This window comes from Bubalus bubalis, chromosome 7 (genome assembly GCF_019923935.1).
Source record: "Bubalus bubalis isolate 160015118507 breed Murrah chromosome 7, NDDB_SH_1, whole genome shotgun sequence".
In the NCBI taxonomy this organism is placed as follows: domain Eukaryota; kingdom Metazoa; phylum Chordata; class Mammalia; order Artiodactyla; family Bovidae; genus Bubalus; species Bubalus bubalis.
In genome coordinates, this window is record NC_059163.1 from 72,029,270 (window position 1) to 72,048,851 (window position 19,582).

Genomic DNA, 19,582 nt, shown 5'->3' on the forward strand with positions numbered 1-19,582 from the left:
TGACTGCAACCATGAAATTAAAAGACACTTGCTTCTTGGAAGGAAAGCTATGACCAACCTAGACAGCATTTTAAGAAACAGAGACATTACTTTGCCAACAAAGATCCATCTAGTCAAAGCTGTGGTTTATCCAGTAGTCGTGTATGGATGTGAGAGTTGAACTATAAAGAAAGCTGAGCGCTGAAGAATTGATGCTTTTGAACTGGTGTTGGAGCAGACTCTTGAGAGTCCCTTGGACTGCAAGGAGATCCAACCAGTCTATTCTAAAGGAAATCAGTCCTGGATATTCCCTGGACTGATGCTGAAGATGAAGCTCCAATACTTTGGCCGCCTGATTCGAAGAACTGACTCATTGGAAAAGACCCTGATACTGGGAAAGAATGAAGGCAGAAGGAGAAGCAGAATGCAGGGGATGAGATATTGGATGGCATCACAGACTCGATGGACATGAGTTTGAGTAAGCTGCAGGAGTTGGTGATGGACAGGGAAGTCTGGTGTGCTGCAGTTCATGGAATCGCAAAGAGTTGGCCATGACTGAGCGACTGAACTAAACTGAGCTGACTGTGTTTTGGATGTCTAAATCACAAAGTCTCATTTAGAGAAGAGCTCTTATCAGCCAGCCATCCATGCCTCCTAGTCAAAAACCATTGCCTTGATTTCATGACAAAACTTTCCAGATTTTTTTCTGGAAGGAACATCTACACTGAGAGGGCCTCATCATTGAAACATGTAGATAAACCCACAGCTAAAAATCTTTCTTGGCACATACAGTGCCATCCATGGTGAAAAAAAATCAGACAACACAGTCTGTGGTCCGAGCCTGCCTATGTGTGGTTTGGAGCAATAGAAACTTCCTGCTGGCTTATTCGTAATGTAGGCTTGTCCTGGCTCAGAACTTATAGAGAAAAAGGGGCCAGGCTGGCATCCCTGATATGTGTTCTCTCGGGCGCCACTTTGAACTCTTCTCCCACTGTCTCATTTGGCTGCTTTTGACTACCATTTGAAGTCAGGACAATAGTTTGAAAATGTCAGCAGCTGGACTGCCTCTTTTCCACTCTAAGCCATGTTCACTGCTACTGTTCAGGATTTGCCCTGAACTAGCTCCTCCATTTGGAAACCAACTCTGGAATGATTGCCATGTAGCTTTGAAAGTCCCATTTTGATCAGCAGATGCTACTCAGTCTGGGGAGAGAGTTTAATATGGGCTAATCTTCACCTGTGTGTATGTTGGTTTTTCTCCAATTGTTTGGTAGTGCTTTCGACATCCTTTATCTTCCACTTTCATTGCATGATGTAAATGGATATTTTTTTTTCTTCCAGGAATATAATGATTCATATATCTGTTAATATGGGTGGTGGGATGAATTGGGAGGTTGGGACTGACATATGTACACTACTGATACTATGCATAAAGTAGATAACTAATGAGAACATAGTGTCTAGAACAGGGAACTCTACTCAGCCCTCTGTGGTGACTTAAATGGGAAGTGAATGCAAAAAAGAGGGCATATATGTATATGTATAGCTAATTCACTTTGCTGTACAGTAGAAATGAACACAGCATTGTAAAGCAGGTGTGCATGAATGCTAAGTCAATTCAGTCAAGTCCAACTCTTCGCAACCTTATAGACTATAGCGTGCTAGTCTCCTCTGTCCATGGGATTCTCCAGGCAAGACTATTGGAGTGGGTTGCCATGCCCTCCTCCAGGGGATCTTCCTGACCCAGGGATGGGACCTGTGTCTCTTATGTCTCTTTCATTGACTTGCAAGTTCTTTACCAGTAGCGCCACCTGAGAAGACCTGTAAAGCAATTAAAATGAAAATTAACAAGAATATGATCATTTTTAAACTTCTTTTTTTTTTCTTCTCAGAACTTTGTACCATCTTTGGGCAGGCAGACTTCCCTGACAACATCGGTGATACCCAGAGTGGAGCAAAGTGTGGCTTACAAAGACTTTATTTATTTCACCATCTTCGAAGGGAATGTTCGCAATGTGTCTGAAGTCTCTGTAGAGTATTTATGCTCTCAGCCTTGTGTTGTCAATTTGGAAGCAGTTGTTTCATCTGAGTTCAGAAGTAGCATTCCCGTGTACAAAAAAAGGTGGAAGAATGAGAAACATCTTCACACCAGCAGAACACAAATCGTACATGTGAAATTCCCGAGCATCATGGTTTACAGAGATGATTATTTCATCAGACACTCCATTTCAGTATCTGTGGTGATACTACGCGCCTGGATTACTCACCAATATAGCAGTGGGGACTTGAATGTTAAATGGGAGGAAAATTTGCTACACGCTGTAGCAAAGAATTACACGCTGTTGAAGACTGTCCCGCCTTTTGAACGCCCTTTCAAAGATCATCAAGTGTGCCTTGAGTGGAACATGGATTATATTTGGAACCTTCGAGCAAACAAGATTCCCCAGTGTCCTCTCGAGAATGGTAGGTCATTTGCCTTGCTAGGAACCTAATGCTCATTTCTTCAGACAGCCTGGATGGGAGGAGGAGGAGTGTATGAGAAAATTCTTATCTTAGAAATGGGGGACACAAGGCAAACTGAGTCTGTAATTTTGGACTTTGGGGAGAAAAAGGAGAAAATGAAAAGGTGTGAGAAGAGAAAGAATAGGAGAGAACAGGACTGAAGATGGAGGTGAGAGAGGGACAGAGAGTCATGAAAGGGTGCTTTGAGAGGCTTGAATCTGCTTTACATTGAAGAGGAACATTAGTGCCACTGAAATAAGGATCTGGAAAATCTTCCTCCTCATGTCCCTCAAAAAGCCCTCACGTGTTGGCTTTGGTGCAGCATTAGCTTGTCAGCCAAGTACCTGAGTTCAACTCCTGGCTCTGCCACTTTCTGCCAGTGTAACTTTGGAACTTTCAGAACCTAGTTTTCTTATCCGTAAAATGGGATAATAAATAACAATTCCCTCAGAGCAGTGTGGTGAGAATTAAATGAGATGTGCTTAACACATAATCAACACTCAGTAAAAAGTAGTAGGCATAATGATGATAGAATGCAAACTCTATATTTTAACCCAAATGTCACAGGGTCACAGCCACTGAGGGATCAATAGAGGAGGCTCCTATGCTTTTTTTCAGCCTTCTTTAAGCACTGGGGTTGGAGATCACTGGCTACGTGCATTTGGAAGAAGAGGGCTATAGTTCTCTCCATTGTTGCAGGGGGCACCTTGCTATGTGGATGTGGAGTGCCTGCCAGCTCTCTCCCCATCCTGCAATGGAGAGCCTATCCAGGCATGCTCCCAGGCATTCACCCCGAGCCTGGTCATGTTTGCTAAAGCAGGACCCTAGAATCACCTGTATCAGAATCACCCAGGGCTCTTGTTGCAAAAGCAGATTCCCATTTCCTGCTTAGACAGGATCTGTGGGGTGTCCAGCCCTGGAATTCACATTTTAAATACATTTCCATGACTCTGATGCACCTTAAAGCTTGAGAATCCCTGGAGCAAGGATAGAGCTGGTGGGACTTCGAGTTGAAGTGGCTGGACCCCCAGGCAGACTTGGAGGATAGGGGAAATCCAATGGCAGTGAATATTTCCTGGGGTCACTCCCAAACAACCCGGCATATAATGAAAATAGAATGGACCAGAATAACCACGTGGTATATAGTTGGTCGGAGGCCACTTGCTGTAGAACCAACACATTTGGCATTGTTTATTTTGAAATAAATAGAGATTTGCAGGAAGTTGCAAAAATGGGATCAAGTCCTTGTTTATTTCCCCCCACTTCCCCTAACTGACATCTTCCATAACTAGAGTACAATATCAAAACCCGGAAATTGACACTGATCTAATACTCCTAACTAGACTGCAGACCTTCTTCAGAGTACACCTGTTTTTACAAGCACTTTTGTGTGTGCATAGTTCTAGACAATTTCATCCCACATTTTATTTTATAGTCCTCTTCTGTGTCTGGCTTATGTCTGAGCAGTGCTTTAAATGTAGAAAAATCTAGAAGAAGAATCCCTTTTCTCTCTTTCTGTGTGTGTGTGTGTGACTGTGCACTTTGGGGGTAGGGTGGGATGGGCAGTTAAGCCTCCGAAATAGTCAAGCTGCATGCGTTTTGATGATCAGCGTGCATCCCTCTTCCAGGCAGGGCCCCATGCTAGCATCTGTCTGGAATGCCTTCCGCGGGGATTCCTAATTTGTTAAGGAGAAGGCAACACGGGGCACAAGCAACCACAGTTTTGCTTTGCCTCCGATTGATTTTGTCAGGGCTTAATGATTCCATTTCATGTTTGGCAAATCACATATTTCTCATTGAAGAATGACTGAATCGCAAGCTGGAAGTTTTCAAATGAAGTCATTTATGAACTGGCTGAGTTCTTAGGGTGCCTGAACATACCCTTAAAATGCGAAACAGTTTTTCTTTCTTTTGTTGTTCCTTCTCAGTAGTCACTGGGTTCAGGAACAGTGCAGTGGGTTTTGTTTCTCCGCACCTCCTTCAGACCATTACTTTTGGGTCGAGAACCAGTCTAATAAAGGCATAATGCAGAAGAAAACCTTTTCTAAGAGTCAGAGTCACTGACAATGGGAGGGGGGGCTCCATCCACCCGAAAAACCAGCTATTTGCCGGGCTGAGGTTTGTTCACCAGGAAAGGGGAGCACTTCCCCTCCCTGTCTTAAAAAGGAAATCAAAAGAGAGTCTGCCGCAAGCCCCGTGGACAGTGTCCACGACCTTTGTTCTTGATATCGGCGGCGCAATGGAAGGGGGCCAGGCCTCTGGCTGGTTCCCAGCGGGGGCTTCTTTATTCTGCTCTTGAAGAACAAGAGTCAAGTCCGAACAACAAGGTGGCATTAGTGTGCCGCGGGGGCGCTTTCATGCCTGGCCCCATCGCAGTCTGCCGCCAGCCCTGGTGTGGAGTGGGGGGGGACGTTTTCTGTGTCAAGTGCCTGCTGTCCTGCAAGAGCTCTGTGTCTGAACTAAGTACCCACTGTGACTTGCTCGCATTTTCTTTTCTCTTTATGAAGAGAGAGCCCAGTCTCGGTGCATACGTGTTCCGTCTGTGTGGTTGGAGCGCCCCCACCTAAAGCCTTCAGTTAGGCTTCCAGGGCCAGAGCTGTGTGCCCTGACACTCTTTGTGGCTCATCTCCCGTGCTGGGATTGTGCTAGGCCGGCCGGTGGGCTGGTTTTGGGTGGAGGTGCAGTCGGCTTCCGTCCCGCCCTGCTGGGTCAATCTACCCCGGATCAGAAGCTGGCAGCCTTTCAGGACACGTTTGTGCCAAGGCTCAGCCACGTGCCCTGCCAGTGCACCTGTTCCTGCCTTTGGCCAAGAGATCCACCCTGCCTGGGGCCCGCTGATTGTCTGTTCCCTCCGGGGGAGGACACCGGGCATTATCCGCTGCCCTGTCACACGTGTGCCTGACTCACGCATGAGCTCACCCAGAGAAAGAAATCAACCGCTCAGGCTGGTGGCTCCAGGGGTGCACCTGGACTGCGTGTTCTGTTGTGAGAGGTCAGCTGGCCCTGCGGCCTCCATCTTCAGCCCCGACCTCATATTCAGTCGCTGTTCACCACGTGTCTGCTGTCATCCTGGTCTAAGCCACCATTGTCCCTGTCTGGATTCTGGCCGCAGTCTGCAAATGGCCTCCCCACTGGCCCTTGTCCCCCTATGCAGCGGCCCCTGCAGCCAGCTCCTCCCTGATGGAGTAGGGAAGGATCACCCACGTTCCTGAGCATGGCCTGTGGAATCTGTCCCTGTCCCCTTACTGGCCTCATCTCCTGCCATACTCCCCCTTGCCCACCTGTTCCAGCCATGCAGGTCTGCTTGCTTCTCCCTTGATGTACCAAGTTCATTCCCACTTTGAGACATTTGCATCACTGTCCCCTCCCCCTAACATGCTCCTCCTCTAGATCACTGTGTGACTTGCTCTCTTACCTCCTTGCAACCTCTGCACGAATGTCATCTTACTGGGGACAGCATCCTAGACCATCTTATCTAAGATGGCAGCCCTACCCAATTGCTCCCACCACACCAGTATCCACCTTTTATTTCCTTCATAACCTTAGCACCCCAGGCCTTGTAATTGAATATACTGAATGGTTTATTTGCCTGTGGAGTGTCTCTGTACTAGCACACAGGCTCCACAAGGCCTGGTTTGTCTGGTTCTGGTGCCCAGTGTGGCACCCTGTACACAGCAGGCACATGACAACTGCTTGTTGATTGAGGGATGAGGGCTCTTAGCCAAGAGGCAAGGACCCTTTCTCTCTTAGCTTACACGTGACCATCACACTGTGACAGCTTTCTTACATGGCTATGGTAGGGAGCGTGTAGGGTGGGGTCAGCCGTGTGCCTTCCGTAGGGCCTGTACACACTGAGGCGTCCCGGGCGGAGACCGTTTTGCTGCACTGGTTACGGCTGCGGTGATTCTCCTTTGCAACTACACATGAGCACACCGTCACCCTGCACCTGCCCTCTAGCTCGAGTCTGTGATCACTCATCTGTATGCCTTGGCTAATGCATCTCTTTTTACTGGAAGCTGCCACCCTGCCCCTACCCTCAACACTCTCCCAGCCCCATGGCCATCTTTCATGTTTTCCTAGCAAAATCGTAGTCATATTTCAGTAGTCTGCTCAAAATTTCTACTCCTTCCCCACAAAGGTTTCTTCTTTTCTTTCCATTTTTGATTCTCATATCAGAAACTAACTTTCTGCCCTCCAGCTTCCTCTAGTTCTCTCTTGGTACTCACCACCCCTTATGATGTGTATCATGTTCAATTCCATAAAGATTGATTGAACACCCATCCTGCACCAATTTCTTTACTAAGTCTGGAGATTCAAAGACGCAGACATGGTCCTTCTCTTTAACGTGGTTATCCAGAAGTAAACACAGCTCCCAATAGTAACAGTCACTTTCCCTTACTGAGCACTCACTGTGTGCCAGGAAATGTGCTAAGTGCTTGTGCAAGTATCTAATTTAATACCAGTGCACGACTGTCATTATTTATAGAGGAGGAAACTGACTCAGAGAACTAGAGTAATTAGTCTAAAGTCACGCAGCTAATGATGGAACTAGGACTTGAACTCAAGTAGTTTGGTTCCCAAACACCACACTTAACCACTAAGCTATATTGCCAGGGGATGTCGTGAAGCTATTTATTTATTTAAGTCACTTATTCATAGAAAAAAGTTACTGAGCAATCTGCGTCTTAAGTACTTTGCAAGGGTTCTTCACAGAGGAAGTGACATTTGAACAGACATTTTAAGAAAGAGTAGAGTTTCCATAGTCAGAAAAAGAATAAAGGAAAGAACCCACCTGCCAGCACAGGAGACATGAGAGACACAGGTTTGATCCCTGAGTCGAGAAGATCCCCTGGAGGAGGGCATGGCAACCCACTCCAGTAGTCTTGCCTGGAGAATCCCATGGACAGAGGAGTCTGGCGGGCTACAGTCCATGGGGTCACAAAGAGCGGGACATGAATGAAAGAACGTAGCATGCATGCACGCACATCCAGGCGGAAGGGGAAAAGAGAAGGGAATGCAGTCTGACAAGGGAATGCAGTCTGACTCGGGAATGGGGACGAGCCTGCAACCCTTGGAATGAGGGATGGCCAATGGGTTTCATCTTGCTTGCCAGCTCAGAGCAATGGGGGTGGCTACCTAGAGCACAGTGCTGAGGAGGATTCTGAGGCCGAGTCTGTGCTTAGTGAGAGAGACGCCGTGTGGATTGATTACCAGTGTCTGCCACAGGTGGAAGTGTGGAGTAGCCACACTTGAGCTTTTGTTCAGGTAAAGTCTCAAGTGTGAGATGAGCAGTTCCGGAAAGAAGACTGGAAAGGCAAGTTGGGGTGACACTTTGGAGTTCCTTAGATGCCATGCTCAGATGTAGCAAGCTTTTGTTCTACTTCCACCTGCTGTGTGCTCAGTCCAACTCTGTGACCCCGTGGACTGTAGCCGACCAGATTCCTCTGTCCATGGGATCTCCAGGCAAGAATACTGGAGTGGACCGTTGTGCCCTCCTCCAGGGATCTCTTATGTCTCCTGCACTGGTACTTCCACCTAGATGAAGATTTTTCTGATTTTCCCTCTTAGGTCAGAAACTGGCAGTCTCCTTCTTCTCCACTCTCCTGTCCTTTCACTAAAAATTCATTCTCATTTTCAGACCCAATGGATTGTAAGTAAGATTTCCTTATAACAAAAGTCGTTTACGACAAAATCATAGAAGACTAACTCAAATTTTGGAGACAGACTTTACGTGTCTCTGTGAAAATATCAGTTTATTCAGTGGAACAATTCAAGTTAATGATATGATGATGCTTTTTGTAATTATAAGAACTACAAACGTGACACTCTTAGAGACAAAAGAGACTGCTTTCTTTCCCCCAGGTAATCACTGTAGACTTGGATTTTTCAGTAATACCATTAATGAATGCCTAGTGTCTGCATTGGTCTTTGTGATTTTCAAGTCACTTTTTCCATGCGCAGTGTCTCATTTAACCCTCATAAGAGCCCTGGGGGAGGACAGTATTTTCATTCTCTTTTTACAGAGGAGAAAATTGAGGCTCTGGGAACTTGTTTAATGGAGTCCAAGTTCTTGCTTCTTTCAACTTTGCTAAGCTGCTTCTCTGACATATGCTAAAACAATTCCAACCCAGGTTCTAAATTAGAAGGAATACACTTTTGTCTAAGCTGAATTTTGACTGACATGAATCACCCTGTTTTCCTCAGCCACTGGACTTTGCCTCTTTGAAGTGGATTGAACCGCCGGGGCGCCCAGGGCGGGGCAGGCCTTTGCATGTGGCAGTCTCCTTCTCCCTGCCTGCATGGAAATGCCCAGAGATGTTCTTTTCTCTTGTAGCCAACAAAGTAATACATGTACCTGGTTAAAAAATTCAGAGAGTGTTAAAAGTTTTGGGGGAAGAGTAAATTCCTACCTGCCCCAGTCTTTTGGTCCTATTTCTTAGAGCCAAGCTCAATAACACTAGATTCTGTGTTTCCTTCCAGGGATGTTCTCTGCCCATATAATCATTAGGCTGATAGATCCTTCTCTTCTTACACACCTGGGAAGATACTAAAGATTCTGCTTTGCCCTCATTAACAATATGGCAGAAATTTTTTCTATGTCAGTACAGGAAACATGTCCACATTCTTTGCAATAGCTCCCTAGCATTGCATTGCCTGACAGTCCATAATTTATTTGCCCTGTCCTCTGTTGATGGTCATGCAGGTCATCTTTTGTCTTTTACTGTTAGAAACAAGGTTTCTGTAAGCCCCTTTGCATGTGTATCTTTGTGCACACAAATAAATATGTTTGGAGGATAAATTCCTGGGAGTGGAATTTATTTATTCTTAAGACTCCTAGTGTTGAACATCTTACAGGCTTTCTTAGTCACTCACCTCTTTGCCTATTGCCCTTTGCAGCGAGAAATTCCAACCTAAATCATACTTGCTAGAAAGTAGAATTTTTTGTTCCCAGGCTTTGGCTTTAAGGACAATAAAACTCCCAATCACCACTGCCTGTTTAGTGTCCTGCCTTTGGAAAGAAGATTGAGTTATCATCATTCTAACTTTACTTCTCTGTGTCGGAAAATCGTAGCTTATTTTCCTTCAAGTTCCCCTTACAGACTTTTAGCCTCAGGAACATCCCCTGGAGAAGGAAATGGCAACCCACTCCAGTATTATTGCCTGGAAAATCCCCAGGATAGATGGACCTGGTGGGCTATAGTCCATGGGGTCGCAAAGAGTCAGACACGACTGAGTGACTAAACAACAAAACAATGAGTTCTTTGCCTCAAGACTATCTCTAAAGAAAAGTGAAAGTGAAAGTCACTCAGTGGTGTCCGACTCTCTCAGTGAGAGACTTTATTTTCTTGGGCTCCAAAATCACTGCAGATGGTGACTGCAACCATGAAATTAAAAGACACTTGCTTCTTGGAAGGAAAGCTATGACCAACCTAGACAGCATTTGAAGAAGCAGAGATATTACTTTGCCAACAAAGGTCCATCTAATCAAAGCTATGGTTTATCCAGTAGTCATGTATGGATGTGAGAGTTGGACTGTAAAGAAAGCTGAGTGCTGAAGAATTGAAGCTTTTGAACTGGTGTTGGAGAAGATTCTTGAAAGTCCCTTGGACAGCAAGGAGATCAAACTAGTCCATCCTAAAGGAAATCAGTCCTGAATAGTCATTGGAAGGACAGATGCTGAAGACGAAGCTCCAATATTTTGGCCACCTGATGCAAAGAACTGACTCATTGGAAAAGACCCTGATGCTGGGAAAGACTGAAGGCAAGAAAATTAAGTCTCTCACTGTTGCTTCTTGACCTGCATACAGATATCTCAAGAGGCAGGTAAGGTGATCTGGTATTCCCATCTCTTGAAGAGTTTTCCAGTTTGTTGTGATCCACACAGTCAAAGGCTTTGGCATAATCCACAAAGCAGTAGATGTTTTTCTGGAATTCTCTTGCTTTTTCGATGATCCAGTGGATGTTGGCAATTTGATCTCTGCTTCCTCTGGCTTTTCTAAATCCAGCCTGAACATCTGGAAGTTCATGGTTCACATACTGTTGAAGCCTGGCTTGGAGAATTTTGAGCATTACTCTGCCAGTGTGTGAGATGAGTGCAATTGTACAGTACTTTGAACATTCTTTGGCATTGCCTTTCTTTGGGATTGGAATGAAAACTGACCTTTTCCAGTCCTGTAGCCACTGCTGAGTTTTCCAAATGTGATGGCGTATTGAGTGCAGCACTTTCACAGCACCATCTTTTAGGATTTGAAATAGCTCCACTGGGATTCCATCACCTCCACTAGCTTGGTTCATAGTGATGCTTCCTAAGGCCCACTTGACTTCACATTCCAGGATGTCTGGCTCTAGGTGAGTGACCACACCATTGTGGTTATCTGGATCATGAAGATATCTTTTTTGTATAGTTCTTCTGTGTATTCTTGCCACCTCTTCTTAATATCTTCTGCTTCTGTTAGGTCCATACCATTTCTGTCCTTTATTGTGCTCATCTTTTTTTTTTTTTTTAATGTCACTCAGGGTGATATATATATTTTTAAATATCACTCAGGGTGATATTCAAAACATTTAACAAATAGTATGAGGTGGGGGGGGCCCAGGCAGGCTCCTCCAGGCACTGGCCCTGGTGCTGAAACAGGATGTGCTGAATATCGTTACTGAGCCAGATTCTACTCTGAAGGAGAAGCCAGAGTGGGTATTGTGTGTGTGTTGGGGCACATCATCTAAACAATATGGACATATTTCAGTATTTTAACAACCAGTAGAGCCGCACATGGGCATGCCAGCTGAACATCAGCCCTAGTTCTCTCTGGAAGGACTTGTGAGATGTGATGTGGTTTAATAACAAGCACATTGGTTTGCAGTGGGAGACCAGGTTTGAGTCATATCTGGGTCTCTTATTAGTTATACGACCTTTAACAAGACACGAACACTTCTCTTGTCTCCAAATGAAGGAGTTTGCACCATGTTAAATCTAATGCTTCTTCTTGCTCTAAAATTTGAGGAAACAAAGCAATAAAAGTGGCCAAGGGAGTGGGTTCCAAACCTGAACTGATTCTATGGCATTTTGTGTTTATGTCACAATGATGCCTCTTCCCCATATAACTTCCTCATTCAAGATTAGCCAAAGAAATGGATTTGGGGGAAGGATCTGAAAAAAGAGACATTTAATTTTTGGCTTGGGGGGCATGGGGAACATTGTAGAATTATGGAACATGTTGGGTGAAAGAGACGCAGATCCAGATCCTGATTTGTCCACAGCTGTGTTCATTTGTTCATTCATCCATTCACTCCCTAAATGTTTTTTGAGCCTGTATCATGTTTTGGCCATTGTTCTGGCTCTGAGGATGGATTAAAGAATGAAGTAAAGTCCTTGCTGCCTTGGAGCTTACATTCTATGTTAGCAATTCATTTAACCTCTTTGAGCCCATGTTTTGAACTGGAGTTTACCTACCTGTAAATCCTTCAATGGGCAATGGCATTGTTACTGCTATTTACCATTTAATGCCTATGATAGTCATCACAAATCAATTATAGCAGTCCAAGCAGCCAATCAGTTCCTGGAGGATGTTATTTATCCTGGGCTAATATTTTATGTTGACGCATTTTATGCAGATGAATTCTCAAGTCTTTCCATACTCCAAAATTTTTCCTTTTTATTCATTATTTCTAATGAAATGGGAAGACAATATTGTACTAAGGGAAACTGTAATAGAACTCCAAATCATAGAACTATTATTAAAGCTACAGATTTTACAAGAAAACCATCATCACTTTGGTTTTGTTGGACACAAAAGATATGTGTTATTGTAAAATTATTTTAGATCTTTGGGTCTTAGATTTTCCCTCCACAGTCTTTTGCTGCAAGTTCTCTTATTCAACTAGCTTTACTTTGATCCCAGGATAAAGGAAAGGCTCATCAACATTCACTTTTGACTCCTTTCACTTTGGAAACCTCCTTTATGAAACCTTTTTTTACTGTAGTCAGGTGGGGCAGAATCAAATCCTGCTCACTCTGATGAATTTTTCTACTATATACTAGATAACTCAACAGCAATCACCAGCAGAAGGCTTCCCAGGGGGCTGACGTGGCCATCTGGTCTCCTATGTTTTGCTCACCATGGTGGAAGCTAGCCAAGCTTGGGCTGACATCAACCTCTCGGTCAGTTTTTTTCCTTGGATTCTGAAGACACCCTTGCAGTATTTCCATTCCTAATCCTCTTTCCTGGCTCCCATAACTGACCAGCAAGTCCAACGTGCCCACATCGAGCTCAAATTGCAAAGAAAAAAGTTTGAAGTATTTCTGTTGGAATTAATAACTCCACCCTTTGGGGTTTCTAAATGTATCTCTGAGACTATGAAAACATTGCTCTTATGATTTCCAAGTTATAATGAACTAGAGGTATCTCTTTATATAGTGAAGCATTTTTCCCCAATGAGGAATGAGAGCTGGGGTGTCCTCTATCCCAGGCTCAGGCTCCTATAATTTTCGCCAATATTGTCATTTGGTAACTTGCCCAAAAGTCAACTCTTCCCTCTCTAAGAAGACCAGGAAAGCAGATTATTTCCACCATTTAAATATAGACCTTTAGACCAAGGAGCATTTTAAGAAAGAGAAAAGATGATCTTTGTTTCTAGGTTGAACTCAGTGAATTAATTTTTCTTTGAAATGGGGTGGAGTATGGGAAATAAAAAGTCCATATTAACTTTTTAGACTTCAAATACAGATGAAATAACTCAGTTTTCTCTGTAAGATTTGTTATAGGTACTCCTCTTTTCTAGAGCCACAGAACTCTCCCACATGTGCAAAATAAAGTGGAAGATTCTCTAGTTTTTTGTGTTTTTTAAATTCTTAAAAAAAAATTAATTATTTTTAATTGAAGGTTAATTGCTTTACAGTATTGTGTTGTTTTCTACCAAACATCAATATGACTCAGCCATAGGTTTACTCATGTCCCCTCCCACTTGAACATCCTTCCCACCTCTCTCTCCATCCCACCCCTCTAGGTTGTTACCAAAGACTCTGGTTTTGAAGGGTATGGTGTTTTGCCTTAACAAAAGAAACCACTCATTATACACAATTCCACTCATTACACAACAATTCCAATATTTAATAGAAGATTATTTAACAATTTCAATATGCAGTCATTAAAAAAGAAGAAATAGAAGCATTAGAGAGAAGTAGTAGCATATGCTATGCTAAGTCACTTCAGTCCTGTCCGACTCTGCGTGACCCCATAGACGGCAGCCCACCAGGTTCCCCCGTCCCTGGGATTCTCCAGGCAAGAACACTGGAGTGGGCTGCCATTTCCTTCTCCAATGCATGAAAGTGAAAAGTGAAAGTGAAGTTGCTCAGTCGTGTCCGACTCTTAGCGACCCCATGGATTGCAGCCTAACAGGCTGCTCCGTCCATGGGATTTTCCAAGCAAGAGTACTGGAGTGGGGTGCCATTGCCTTCTCCGAAGTAGTAGCATATACATCACCAAATTGGGCTGAAACCTACATCCAGACTTGAACAGTGCTGGGAAGTCCTGAATGACAGCAATCTGGAGTCCTAGTTGGGAAAAGGATCCTGGGCCGTGTGTTCACTCTGCAAGTAAGAGTTCAAATTGCAGTTTTCGCAGTTCTCACTTACAACCCCAGGCTGCAAACTGATATCATTATCGGTTTGCATTCAGAAATGCAGCTCTGGTTTTTCTTTAACTTTTACAATGCTCTCTGTTTCACCTTGTGAGTCAGAAGACTTCTTAGACCCCAAGTGAAAAAGTGAAAGTTGCTCAGTCATGTTGGACTCTTTGCGACCCCATGGACTATACAGTCCATGGAATTCTCCAGGCCAGAATACTGGAGTGGGCAGCCATTCCCTTCTCCAAGGGATCCTCCCAACCCAGGGATCAAACCCAGGTCTCCCGCATTGCAGGCAAAATCTTTACCAGCTGAGCCACAGGAGAAGCCCTAGGGGGCTGAAGAAATTCCAGGACCCACTCCCTTTCTTATCTAAAGTGCAACTTGACTCGCTGAACAATACATATACATATTTATTTATTATTTATTTAGTATGGACCATACTGTTAGTATTATTACACAAATTCAAAATGTTTTCATAGCCTTAGACGGGCAGGATGTAAGGTGGTTAAGCACATAGAATCTAAGCTGGAAACTTGAAATTTCGTTCTACTACTTATTAGCTCTGTTACCTTAGGTAAGTCATTTTATCTCTCTATACTTCAGGCTTTTCATCTGTAGAGTGGGACTAATGAAGACTCTCCTTTGTAGGGTTGCTATGGACATGAATTGAGATAGCTCTGTACAGTGTCTTGGGTGCCTGGCATATATTCAGTGTGCCATAAACGTTTGCTGATATTTTCAGATGATTCACTTAAATGTTTGATTGGAGCTAGGCAGTAGGTTCCAGAAAGAATGTGGTGTTGAAAGCCGTGTTTTTCTGGAAATAATTAAAAGGCAGCTGTCTTGCTGTTTACAGATGTGGTTACCCTCCTGGAATTTCTCTATGCCTCCAGTGGAGAAAACACAGGCATTGTGAAGAAGTTCCTGAGATTTCAGAATCGAGAGCTGGAGGCCACTCGACGACAGCGGATAGATTACCCAGTGTAAGAAGGGGCTGGTGATGGGGGGTCAGTGCGGCCATAATGTTCTTTTTATCTGAGGACCAGAGCAGGCTGATCTGACTCACACACTTAGTCACTCAAACATGTCTGACTCTTTGTGACCCCAAGGACTGTAACCCACCAGGATCCTCTGTCCATGGGATTTTTCAGGCAAGAAATACTGGAGTGGGTTGCCATTTCCTTCTCTAGGGGATCTACCTGACCCAGGTATTGAACCTGCATCTCCTGTGTCTTCTGCATTGCAGGCAGATTTTTTTACCCGCTGAACCATCTGGGAAGTCTAGGGCAGGCTAGTGGACCCACTTAGGAGGACCTACTCTGTAATATGCTTTGAGGAAATGATGAGCTCTACATAGCTTAGGCAGAATTTGTGGACCCAAAAACTTCAATGCATTTGGAAATCATTCTCTCACTTAGCAATCCCCAGTTTGCCTCGGAATGACTGGTATGCCAGTCTTGGGAATGACCTAAGTAAGGGAGTCAGGTGTTGGAGCCTGAGGCTTTGCAAGGTGTCAGATGCAGCCAGCCACAGCCCTGCCAGATTGCAACTTTTGCTTTGCTTTTTCTGCCTTGGAAGATTGGATGAGCTGCTTGAAATCTCACAACTTCTGATCTCCTCCATTGATTTCAGCAAAACCCAGATATATATATATATATTTTTCCTTCTGCTGAATTGAAGATGCTGAAAATGGTTCATGGTTCACCTCAGACCGGATGGATTCAGCAGAGTGATTTAATTCTTCCCATGCTGCTGGCTGTAGAAAGATCTTGAGTCACTTTACTAAGCGTATGTTCTTGCTAAGCTTCCTTGTAATAACTTATCTTCATGAGCTTGCTCAGCTGGGTGGGTCAGGAGGGAGCTGTGTGGCACCATCTGTTTGTATATCTTATCACTGATTTGGAGGCCAGATTATAAAGCCCAGAATATTCTAACATTCTAAGGCCTTGTTGGGATGAATCCCCAAAGAATCTGGGGCCGCTGCCATTTTAACCCAAACTGTGAATTGGTTTTTGGGGAAATGGAGAGCATTCTCTGTACTGGTTTTGACCTTGATTCATGTTTTACTCACAAAACACAATTGCTCTCAGCTCATCTTTAAACTGCTGGTCACTAGCACAATATGTGACATCAAGCAAGTGTTCAAACAGCAAATATTTGTTGAATGATTCGTGGATCACAAAGCTTGGCTAAAATATTTCCTCTTGAAGTTGACTACTGTTATTTTATCCTCACTTGGCAAATCACAGATGGACAGTGTATTTTTTTCAACTAAAATAGCCCTTGTCCAGAAATGGAACAATTAGAGTAGTTGCTCCATATCGGTCAACCAGAACTGTGATACCAAACAACCTCATGTGTGCATTAAAATAGTATTTCTGGGTCCTATTAGCATATGGCAATGCCATTTGCAGATTATGACATGTTTCTGCCTTAGGGCTTTTATCTTTGAAAGAAATGAAATTGCTCAAAAAGCCCTAATTATGTTTTTTTTTTAATCATTGAAATTAGAATAGCTTCTTATCAAATCACCTCTTATTAAAACCCAGATTTTTAGTCTGTGTCTGGCTTTATAAGCCTTAATCAAGTATTCAAATGGCAGGTCTGTGTGATTCTCAAAAAGGCATAGGAAGAGTTTTTGGTGCAAGGTACAATGTCTGCTAGTTTTGTACAGTGACGCTTAACTCCTGTCTTTCGCAGTTACTATAACTACCTCCTTTGTTTCTAAAATCAAGCTTTGCAAGTGGATCTCCCATGATGAGCATGAAGGCAAATTCATCCCTTCAATGGAAAAAAAGCAATTTACTTGGTCATTGTTAACTATAATTACCTGTTCTTGGATGATATCAATCTGCAGAATTTTTTTTCTCCTCACTCTTGCAGGTTTACCGTTTCACTGTGGCTTTATTTACTCCATTATTGCAAGGCCAATCTCTGTGGGATTCTGTACTTTGTTGATTCTAATGAGATGTACGGCACACCTTCTATATTTCTTACTGAAGAGGGTAAGTATGAAATAGAATCTTTAGAACGATAATGTGGTTTTCTTACGCTCTGTCTTTTGGCCAATATGTCTGTCTAGAATAAGGAATGTTGTCATTGTGGCTATGCAGTAAAGAATGATGGTTTCCAAATATGGGCTTCAAGTTCAACTTTTTCCGGAAGCTTAAAACAAACATTTTCAATACAGACTAATGTACTTAGGTGTTTTTTGTTGTTTTGTTTCATTTTGCTTTTATTTAAAGGAAGAAAGAATGTGATCTAGTCATAGCAGTTTTGGAAAATCACTGAAAAGATATAGCCACTTCTTTCACTTCTAAGTTTCTTTGTCATTTTCACAAAATTTTGTTTTCCCTTTAGGCTACTTGCATATTCAAATGCATCTTGTCAAAGGAGAAGACCTTGCTGTAAAAACGAAATTCACCATACCTTTGAAGGAGTGGTTTCGCCTGGATATCTCTTTTAATGGCGGTCAGGTACCAAGAGCATGTTCCATCATGAATCATATCAGCACCATCACTTAACTTTAAGCATTGCTGTAAAGTCAGGGAGCTAAGAAATCTGCAAAAACAAATTTGTGGTAACTGATAAACTTTTACAACCATAATGCTTTTTTTAAATAAAAAATTTTATAGTTGGAATCTTAAATCATAAGCATTCTATCCCATTTAATTAACTTTTAAAGTGCTTTTTTTGACTATATTGTGAATGAATAATACATCTAGCTATATAACCACAATTATCTGAGCAATTCAAGCCTTTTTTCCTAGCAAAATAGGCTTTGAGGAGAAAAATGGTAAAACAGCCTTGGCCATATTTATATAGTGTTATCAAATCTACAACTTTTTTATAGGAAGTTTATTGGTTCGCTCAGCTAAGAAGTGGTTTGACTGTTTTTGGCAGTGAAAACAATTGCTTGTGCTTGACATTAAACAAATAATAACCAACAAACCTGAGTGATAATTCTGATGAGGCGGACGTTCTTTATCTACTTTGTACTACGAAACACTGCACATAACAGTTTCAAGCACTTATAACACAGATTTTATGGATTATGGCAAATCTCTTGTTATTATTGAAGATAATGCTATTCCTTTATATTGTTATATATGATACTGGTGTACTACCTTTTTTCTGGTTACTTTCTTAACAGCTTTTCTTGCTGATTTGTGATTTTCTGAAAATGAAACTAGAAAAGACGTTTTGTTTGTCTTCTGTGTTAGAGAATACACAGACTTCCCTTGGTGGTTAGGTTTATCACATGCCCTTTTTCTAAAGAGAAGAGAAATTGGGTCAGTCCTTGTAGCTTAACTGAGGAGAGTCTGTAAGACATTAGCTGGCATTTTTTGTATGTTTGTTTCCTTAATGTTGTTAGGTGACATTGCTGTGGTCTGAGTTTTAGCTTCTCATTTGCATGAAGATTATGATGGCATTATAGCTTGGTTGCTGCTCTCTCTTAAGGTCAGCTCAGTGCCTCATATCACTTAGGTATCAAATCATCAGAGCAAATCACAGATCTTGCTGTATGCCAGGCACTATGATCCAGGAGCTTAGAGACTATTTATGGAAGTCACATAGAGCAGGTAAAGGGGTGTCATAAGGTGAGCCTAATTGCCAGATGATTCATATTCATTCGCAGAAGAGAGACATCCAACTTCATGCTGGGATGCTCAGGGAAGGTTTCCTAAAGAAGGCTCCTACAGATGGGGCACAGAGTTTAAATGGAGAAACAGAGGAGATATTTTAGCCCATCATTGGATGCTCACTTCCAATTTCTTCTTGCCATGCAGCATGGTGTCATTGAAGTTTTTTAAACAGAGGAGTAAATCAAAGTAATCCTTTAACTAATGGCAGAGTACATGATTGGGTAAAGCGGGAGAGAAGAGTTAGGAAGACCAGATGGAGTAGAAAGAAAAAAAAAAGCTAGCTTTTTTTTTTTTTTTTAGTAGACATTCACCAATTGCCCTTTTATCTTTGCATCCCATCTGCTCTCCCTGATACCCATAGGTTCCAAAATAATACTTATTGTTTTTCTACACAAAATCCAGCTCTGTGATAAGACCACTATATTCATTACTTTGACTAAATGGACACATTGGTCTAAAGTAAATGGTTGGTTTAGAAAGACAATTGGTCTGAGTCATTTTTTTCTCTGAAACAACACGGTGTCTGTGGCTGAATTGGACTGCTTTTTCTGGGTTAGCTTTTCTTTCAAAGACATGGTGTTGGAGCTACATCTTTGAGAATCTAGTTAAGCCAGAATGTGTTTTCTGAACACTTGCTCTGTGGTAGCACTGGGGAGTCAAAGAGCCCCCTAACCTTAAGGGCTTATGTTGTAGTCCAGACACGAGAAGAATGCAAGACAGCTAGCAACACTCACGATGAAAACATTGTCACCATTGAAGTGATGGTGACGATTCTTAGTGCTGAGGAAGTAGCTTACACCTTTCTTTGTCTTTCTATGCAACAAGCTTTC

At 42.9% G+C, this 19,582-nt stretch overlaps 1 protein-coding gene across 2 annotated transcripts in view; it reads left to right on the top strand.

The window, feature by feature from the left end:
• Window positions 1-19,582, top strand: part of SEL1L3 (SEL1L family member 3) — a 108,258-nt gene that overhangs the window by 15,051 nt on the left and 73,625 nt on the right. For both annotated transcript variants that reach the window (XM_025290229.3, XM_025290228.3), the window contains exons 2-5: window positions 1,872-2,442; window positions 14,963-15,089; window positions 16,990-17,111; window positions 17,467-17,582. In XM_025290229.3, coding sequence (XP_025146014.2) covers window positions 1,872-2,442; window positions 14,963-15,089; window positions 16,990-17,111; window positions 17,467-17,582 — 936 coding nt within the window. The remainder of the gene's footprint in view (window positions 1-1,871; window positions 2,443-14,962; window positions 15,090-16,989; window positions 17,112-17,466; window positions 17,583-19,582) is intronic.